Source organism: Rana temporaria, chromosome 1, assembly GCF_905171775.1.
Source record: "Rana temporaria chromosome 1, aRanTem1.1, whole genome shotgun sequence".
NCBI lineage: Eukaryota > Metazoa > Chordata > Amphibia > Anura > Ranidae > Rana > Rana temporaria.
The window spans coordinates 364,420,828-364,429,799 of record NC_053489.1 but is presented as its reverse complement, the minus strand read 5'-3'; the positions used below and the strand labels follow the sequence as shown (position 1 = coordinate 364,429,799).

General features: G+C 46.8%; 1 protein-coding gene across 1 annotated transcript; it reads right to left on the bottom strand.

Moving 5' to 3' along the window:
* Positions 1-842: 842 nt before the first annotated feature.
* On the bottom strand, positions 843-4,072 carry LOC120910373 (heat shock cognate 71 kDa protein-like). The gene is given in 3 exon segments (XM_040322135.1): positions 843-1,134; positions 1,136-1,338; positions 3,648-4,072. Coding segments are annotated over 3 exon segments (717 nt in total). The 5' UTR covers positions 4,030-4,072; the 3' UTR covers positions 843-1,002.
* Between the last annotated feature and the right edge of the window lie 4,900 nt (positions 4,073-8,972).

The window sequence follows — 8,972 nt, the reverse complement described above, 5'->3', positions numbered from 1 at the left end:
TGGCTTTTACATGTACTATGTGAATTTACTTACATGTTTTATATTTTGTATGAATTATATATTTACTCATTCTGTATTGATCACATCAAATATGTCCATTGATTACATGTGTTAAATATGTTCTATTCTATATTTGCCAAGTAAATCCTTTATGATAAAGGATCAATTGTATTATTTTTTTAATATGATTGCTATTGATATATTATTTTTTCTACAATCGTGGATTACCTTATGGGATTGAGATTCTAAAACAATACAGACAGATGTAGCATTCTATACAGTATTATACACAATGACATGTCCAATGTAAAGTCCCATTTCTTTCCTCTTCTTCATGGGAGTAGAGGGAGTTCGCTGTTCCTGATCACTAGGAACAGCAGATCTTTCTACTTCCCTGAAAGAATGGTTATTTGTCTGTTTACATTGACAGATCCCTGTTCTGGCTCTCTGTTCTGACATCTTAGCGGCCGGCTACGCGCATCGGCTTCGGCATCGCGCCGCCAGTGCGTGACCACTAGAGCTCTTAAAGCGGCCGACGTGGACCTACGGTGATTCATGCAGCCGTGCCAACCTCCCGAAGTATAATGACACCGGTTGGCCAGCAAGCAGTTAAATAATGCATTACTGATTAAATAAACCCATATGATTTTAGTCAACTAAAATGTCCTGGAGATTTTAGTCAACTAAAATTAAAACTATTAGGATTACTAAAATACGACTAAAACTAAAATGGCATTTTAATCGAGACCATGCCTAAATTGAAATTTGCCAATTAAATAATGTTTATTTTCTTGGACCATCATTTGTTACAGTACAGGTAAAGTGCAATGGTGTTCCTTTTATTTCAGGCAGATGGAGTGGATTCAAGTATTAATGCCCCCATAATAAAACTTTACAGCAGCTTGCTTGGGAAATTTAAACTTGGAACAGCCATCAATACAAATTTGTGTCCTAGGAGTTTTAACAGATCAAGACGGAATACAGTTCCAGTTGAGATTTGTTTTAATCGACCTCTTCAATGGTAGGACCGGAGGAGCCACCGCCGCCACTTGGAGCTTCGCCAGGACCTGGGAAGCCTCCGGGCATTCCTCCTGGCATGCCGCCTGCACCCTGCTACAGCTTGGTAATGATGGGGGTTGCATACTTTCTCCAGCTCCTTCTGTTGGTGTTCAAACTCATCTTTTTCAGCAGTCTGGTTTTTGTCCAGCCAACTGATGATCTTGTTGCACTTGTGCAGGATCTTCTGTTTGTCCTCATCACTGATCTTGCCTTGGAGCTTCTCATCCTCAACGGTTGCCTTCATGTTAAAAGCATAGGACTCCAATGAGTTTTTGGAGGTGTTAACTAGTCATGTGATTATGTGCCTACACCTCAATCATTGTAGTCGTATGGACATACACATATCTAGCTCTGAGAGATCTTGTACAAAAGAGGTAGTTCAATCAGCAATTTGAGATTTTCCTAGCTTGTGACGGAAAATATTGATTATATGAAGACAGGAGGCGAGTATCTTATCCTCTCTTTCTTTCTGCTCACAGATAAGATAAGTATTGATTCCATATCATTCAGCCCTTAATTTGTTGCGGGCAGTCCTATCTAAAGACTTTCTGGCCCATACTTCCACGTATTCTGCCACATGTGGCAGTGGGGTCCATTCCCCCGAACGCGGATGGGTGATTGCGTCCGGGTGGAAAAAAGGTTCCCCAAGTGCGTCCAGAAGGACTTGCTCCTGCGTGGCAGGATTGGCGGCTGTGTCAAGCGCCGTGGCCCCAGCATCTTCTATGTATGATTCGGCGTCTGATACGTCCGATTCCTGAGAGGGATCGGCTGAATCGTCCTCCGAGGAATCAATGTATGAGTCCGGCTTAGCCCTCCTAGAGGTTCTATACCCCTTTTGAGTCTCCCTGGGGTCCAGGGGTCGAGAAGTTTCGGACTGATGCTGAGGTTGGTAGACCGTGGTGGGGGCTACCTGATGCAAATTGTTTACTTCCCCTGCCGGTGAGTCATGCACCACCAAAGTGTGCTTCCTCTTATGTGAGGATTTTCCCTTTTTTGAGGGAGGTTCATCCTGTTGGGATGGTACTGTAGTATTGTTATTGGGTTGTAGCGTCCAGGCGGATGGGGTGGTGGATGCCAATGCAGCCTGGATGGACATGTGTATGATGTCCTGCAATTGAGAGGCACTCAGTGTATGAGAGGTGCCTGTGGGGTTTACATCTCCAATGGGGATCATTGGGTTAATTTCTGACATGATTATACTGTATATAGTGCGCTGCACTATGTCTTGTATGTCAGTAATAGTTTAACAAGAGAGAATCTATGAGAGTAATGCTGCACTATATTTTGATGTCAGTATGGATTTAAACAGGAATCTATGAGGGCTATTGCTTAATATTGCAGATTAGTGTCTGAAACTGCAAAGGTCTTGCAGTCTAGGACGAGTGGCACTGCAGGGGTTATTGCAAGCTAGTAACGATTGTGTCTGCAAGGTTATCTAAAAGAGAAATACCTAGCAGGGCTCTCACTAAAGGCTCCGTCCTGTCCTCCCTTCCGTCGGCGCCAGACTGGTGACGGAGGGGAGAGGAGCCTGAGATCACCAGCGCCCGGGAACGAAGTCTCGCGGGACTTCCCCGCTGGGCGCTGATTGGTCGGATGGACGAGAACGTAGCTCCGCCCCCGCACGCGCGCGCTGAGAGGAGGAAGAAGAAGGATCCTCCCTCAGAATGGCGGCGGTATGGCGCAGGGCGATCAGAGTGAGGAAAATAGTAATGAGTGAAGAGAAGGGGGAGGGAGTCCCCCGATTAGCAGAGCGGAATAGCGCAATCACGATAGGGGAAAAAACATATGTAAGGTACCCTACCAGTAAAGGGCAGCGAGTGAAGCATCCTATATAAACAATTCAATATATATACAGAAGAAAGATCCTAATAAGGATAATCCAGAGTAGTATAAATGTATATACAATTAGAGAAACAACAGTCAGGAGAAATGACAGGGGAACCCTGCACTGACTGCATTAGAAAAAAAAAGTAATTATATGGAATCAATACTTATCTTATCTGTGAGCAGAAAGAAAGAGAGGATAAGATATGAGCCTCCTGTCTGATATATAATAGACATTTATTGATAGGGTTACATAATATATACAAATTACACACCAGACAGTATTTACAACACAATGTACACTGTACCTGGCTTACATGGTATTTACAAATTACCCACAACGCTCATATCTACAATACAATATAAGATACAAGTATCGAGTTAGATTACCTGGTAACTTCAGGTCAGCCCATGGTGGCTGCTTTCTGTTCCCAATTCTGAGTAGCACTTAGCTTGCCTACAAAGCATTATATATCCCCCTCCTTTCTGTAAGGTGGCTAATATAATTCTCCCTAATTGGTCACTGTACCTAGTAAATGTATATTGGGCACAGCGTGATTGGATGAGTCACAGCAGGCTTTTGTTTACAGCCCATGTGCGATGTAAAAAGGAAAACAAAAGGCCACCCTTTGAAGTTGTAGCTAATTACTGTAAGAAATACACAGCACTCAATACTATACATTTCTTTCTACCCGAAATATATATATCAAATTGCAATTTTATATACAGCTGTTAATGGACATAAAACCATAAGGCAACAGAGGAGACCTTGTCCCTCTGCTTCTCATCTTCAGCCTTGTACTTCTCAGCTTCTTGCACCATGCGCTCAATGTCCTCTTTGCTCAGACGACCTTTGTCGTTGGTAATTGTGATCTTGTTTTCCTTGCCGGTGCTCTTGTCCACTGCAGACACATTCAAGATACCATTGGTATCAATGTCAAAAGTAACCTCAATTTGAGGAACACCCCGTGGGGCTGGTGGGATACCAGTCAATTCGAACTTGCCCAGCAAGTTGTTGTCCTTGGTCATGGCCCTCTCACCTTCATATACCTGAATTAAGACACCAGGCTGGTTGTCTGAGTAGGTTGTGAAGGTCTGTGTCTGCTTTGTGGGAATGGTTGTGTTACGCTTGATCAGGGTTGTCATGACTCCACCAGCGGTCTCAATACCCAGAGACAGAGGGGTGACATCAAGCAGCAGGAAAATTGAAATTTGATGTCAAAATTACACTCCGAGTACCACAGCTTTCCATGAATGTGATTTCATTTTGCTATTTCAGAAATTACTTTTCATTTTGATTTCATGGGTTATTATTATAGTTCAGCATGGGAGCAGTGAGTTGAAGATCAAACATATGCAGAATGCGTAGCAGGCGTTGGCAAAGCTTGGCATGTCAGTAAGAGGGCATCTCAGGTACACTGTAAACACTCATAGGGTATTTGAGAAAATGTAACTTTTAGCAAAGCTCTGTCAAAAAAAAAAAAAATAAAGTTTACCAAGACGTTTTCAAAGCTTTCAGATAATGCTTTACACACGGCACTTCAAAAATGCATGTTTTTCCTTTACTTTCTCTGCAAAGCCTCACAAATAGCTGTTGCTCTTTACTGTGAAATCTACCTCATACAGCTTTTTGTAATAGGGCGACAAAGTTGCTGCACTGCTCCTCTATGGCTCCTGTTTTCCTACACACCTCCACAGATATTCTCCTGTAGCGCTACCCTTGTGTGAGCTGCTAATAGAATCTGTCTTCCGACACCTCTGACACCCTGGGTTCAGTCATTATACCCAGATGGCACAGATAATAAAGGACTCACACAATTCTGATGAAACTGTTAAAGTTTGTTTACTGTAGCAAGAAAGGCATATAAAAGTGAATTACATAAACTTGTACTTTATATCTCAGGTAACGAGTCACTATTAGTAAATGCAATAATACCAGCAACTAATAGTGTACGTGTTAGTAAGAAATGTAAAGAATGATTAAATACAGTTAAACCCTTGTTTAAACAATTGATACCTATGTGAACAGGCAGAAGACTATGTCAGACCACTCCTTCCAGGGAGGCCCGGAACGGAAAAAGACAAAGGAACAAATAGTGGAGGGCCGGCATTACAAGGTGGAAAGGAGAAGTCGGCAAAGGGTTAAGCTGGAAAGTTGAAGGGGAGGATTCAGGAGTAAAAGTTCTGAAGGGGGAGGAGCTGTATAAAAGGTGGAGGCGGGAGAATTTCAGGAGCAGTTGGGGAGAAATGACAGAAGGAGGCAGTTTGCCACGCTGCTCCTCAGTCATGTAGGGAGAGATCCCATCCTGTCCGAATGCGCGGGCAGGCGGCGCCAAGGAGGGGTCCCGCGGGGCTTACGTGCGGGGAGGCTGCGCTGGGCCTGGACTGGGGTGCCGACCACCGGAGGTGAGTTTTTTTACACGCGCCCGGGGTCCGCCCGGCCCTGCCAGCGGGTAGCAGTGGTATCCAGGGAGCACATCTAGGTACCCATCAGCATGTGAGAAAGAAGAAGTGGGTTAGGACAGGCCTGGTGGACAATTATATAAGATACCATTTAAACACGCAGACATTTGTGCATTGGCTGCAGGAGTTCGCTATCGGGTCCTGTGTCACAGGTGAGTAATACCGGAACATTGCTTTACATTTGTTTGCGATATGTTATGCAAAAGGGGGTGGTTTGATGGCGGATCCGGTGGAAGCGAAGCGGAAATCGGCCTTTGGATGCAATTCTAGGTCTTCAACACGGGCCTTTAATCAGTTTTTGCAAGGGGGGGGGGGGGTGCCTGACTCTGGACTTCCGGTAAGAAGGGAGTGTGGAGGGGTGTGCTGGCAATCTACCGGGGGGCTGCCGTACGCTTGGGGGTTTGGCGGTTTTTCAGCACGGGGGCCTTGGATGCGGATGCATTCCCCCCCCCCTAGCCAATGTGGTAAAATATGGCATGCTGGGTAGTTGGGTAGCAAGAGGGATGAGTACGGTATAGTATAGGCAGTTTTTTCCAAAATGGGGATCACGTTTGTCCTATGGGTTTTCGGAGGGTTGTAGGAAACCGGGTTACCTACCTGAAGTACCGGCTAGTGCGGGGACATTGCAGTCGTTTCTGCTGTATCCGGGGTCGTTTTGGATACATTTGGATAAAAATGGCGCTGTGACACATGGGGGGGTGGGGACATTTTTACGATTAAGCCGGTGGGGGTTTGCAGGCTCACCGCTAGGGGGAGGTGCCTGAGTTTTGACTTATGCACCACCTCTGTCTCAAAAGGGGGTCTGTTATTGTTTCATAGACCCGAGGCTGTCTTACACTTGCTTTGACGATGTGGGTGGGTAAGGCGCCATGTGCGCGGGGCATTTGCTTTTTGACATCCAGACAGCTTTCTGCTGTCGGTGTGCTTGTGGGGGGTATGACTTTTGGGGTTCAAGGTCTGCCCATGGGTCGCTCTATTTTCCTGTCTTGTTGGAAAGGGGTTTAGTTCTGGGGCATTAGTTGGTAGGGGCGTGTATGGCCTGTTTTTCGTCATCCACTGGTTACATGATTTACTGGGCGGCGGTGGCATCTTTACGCTAATGTGCATGTGGTTTATGTCCACGTCGTTGCTCATGTGGGGTACCTTTGGGGGCTGTTGGCAGTTGGTACGCCTGACCGCCTTATCACGGTGGTAAGTATCACGGTACCTGGTTCTATAGGCATCGTTCTTTACTACGGAAACAGAGAGGTTAATTGGCTGGGGGTCAAGGTAGAGTGTCTCAGGCTTGGGTTTATGGGGGATATGGGGTGGAGCTGGGCCCTCCGGGTGGTATAGTTTTGGTAGGTAAGTTGATTCACCTATTTGCATGTGTGGGATGTTCCAATACACGTCATCAGCATGGGAGGGAAGTTATGGATGAGTTGGGAAGCTTGGCACAAGTTTGGGGAGGTACGACAGGTGATCACTGGGAATGGCCGGACCGGTGAGTATGGGGTTTTTAAAAGTTTGTTGTGTAGGTAGCAGGGTCTACATGTATGGGGAGTTCTGGCTGGGGCACTGCAGTGGGCAATCCTGACCTGTAGCCTGAGTTAAGGCGGGTTTCCTTCGGTGCATGTACTGTGTGGAGTTGTTTCGAGTTGTCCCGGCAATGGAGAGGTGGGGGGAGCCATGTTGGGACTGGAGAATGGAGTGTAACTGTGATAACAGGGGGGTGCAAGGCAGTAACACGGTTTTCTGTGTCGTCATGGTACGGTTGCTGCACCATTTAGTTGCAGGGTGTACAGTTGGACAATCTTTGGTATGCTGGTATCTCCCGGGGAGTGTGGGCACGAGGGTTGATGCACGGTCACATGGGCAGGGGGATGAGTTGGGGAGCTGGTGCAGTCGGCAGAGGGCAAAGGATCCGGTGGTGGGTGAGTGGTGCGACAGGGGCAGCTCTCTCTACGGTATGGTGGGAGCGATTGGCTTTTATACGGCTGGCAGGTGCCGAGCTGGGTAGTCCATGGCAAGGTTGGTGTTGTATTGAGGATGGGCGCTTGGACAAAAAGGGGTCAGTGTTTACCATGGGGCGGGAAATACAAAAAAAAAAAAAAAATGTGAGGGGCCGGGTTCCTTTTCGATTCTTGGGGCCATTTGGGTAAAAAATGTGGGTTGGTATGTTACATGGGTTACGAGGGAATTTGGTTGCAACGGCCTTTCCATGGCGTTTAGGGTAGGGCAGTTTGGCCCATCCAGACGGGTTGAAAAGTAGGTTGCTGGCCCAGGATGTGTGTGCTTCGGGAGATGGGGTAGGGTTGCGTTGGCATAGGTTTATGTACAATATATAATAAAAAAAATAAAAAAAGAGGGTTCAGACAGCTGTTTTACTGCTTGTTGTGGGTATTGGCTTGGTGGAATTTTCTGAAGGTGGGTTTGGGTGAGGGTGGCCCATTCTCATGGTGTGGGGACAGGTCCTGTTTGTTATGGTTCTATTAAGTGACGGTTTTCAGGGACTACTGTCGAACGGGGGGGCGCTACAGGCAAGTTGCCTCAAATCGCGGCGGCTATAGTGGCTGCCTGGTGTGAGTTGGATGAGGTAGCAGTCGGAAGGTTTAGGTGGTGGGAATACAGGAGTTTTTCTCTTTTTAAGTGCACCCACAATGGTTACCAGATCGAGTTTGGTGGGGGGGGGGGGGGTACGGGTTGACAGGGGACGGCTCAACTTGTTTAGTTTTACTGTTGTTATGTTATGTGTAATTGTGTTGTTGGTGCTTCCCCTTGTGTGTTTGTTATGTCTGTTCGGATGGAGGTTACACACGCCTTGTCTGGACATTGGAGGGGGGGGGGGGCAGAAAAGCTGATGCTGGACCGGTGGCACACATCTGGGTTATCTCTAGGTGGGAGGTAGGAACTTGGTGGTTGGAACTTACAGGGATGGTGGTGAGCAGATTATTACGAGGATTCTTAAGCGCTAATTAAAGTGAACAAGGTGGTGGGTAAATTTTGTTTCCCGTGAAGGGGGGTTTGGGTTGCAGACATACAGAGTTGGAGTTTAATGTGGGGATGGTACATGCGGGAGATAGGGGTAACCTCTCGGTTGGGGGGTTATACCTATGGGCACTGGGTCTTCCGGATGGGAGTCAACGGGCCCTCCGGGGGTGGAGGGGCCCTTAAGGGTAAGGTGTTATCCTTGCGGGCTGTGGCGGTGTCTTTGGTCTTTGGTGGCAGAAAACAGATGTGATGGAAGTGGTGGGGGGCTCATCAGTGGTATGGGCCCCACTGGGGTATTCCAGTGGAACGGTGTCTGCTGGAATACGGTATTGGTTGCACTGCGGAAAAGGGGTTGTCTCCGAGCTGGATACGGCTGGAGGCCTGGTATGGTAAAAAGGTCCCGCAGTGTGGTGGTGGAAAATGTTAAGTTCGGGGTGCCCTCAAAGACCAACAGGCTGTGTGTTAAATGTTGTCGTTACAAAGGTTATTTGGAAATTATTAAAATACTTTGGTTAATAAAAAGGCTGCCATGGCCATTTATACTCTTGTCTGGTCTTATCACTTGATGGTGGTAGGGGAATGTAAATATGGGGAGTTGTGGGGTTTAAATGGGTGGTAAGAAGTTGGGGATATTGGACTACTATCTTGACTACACT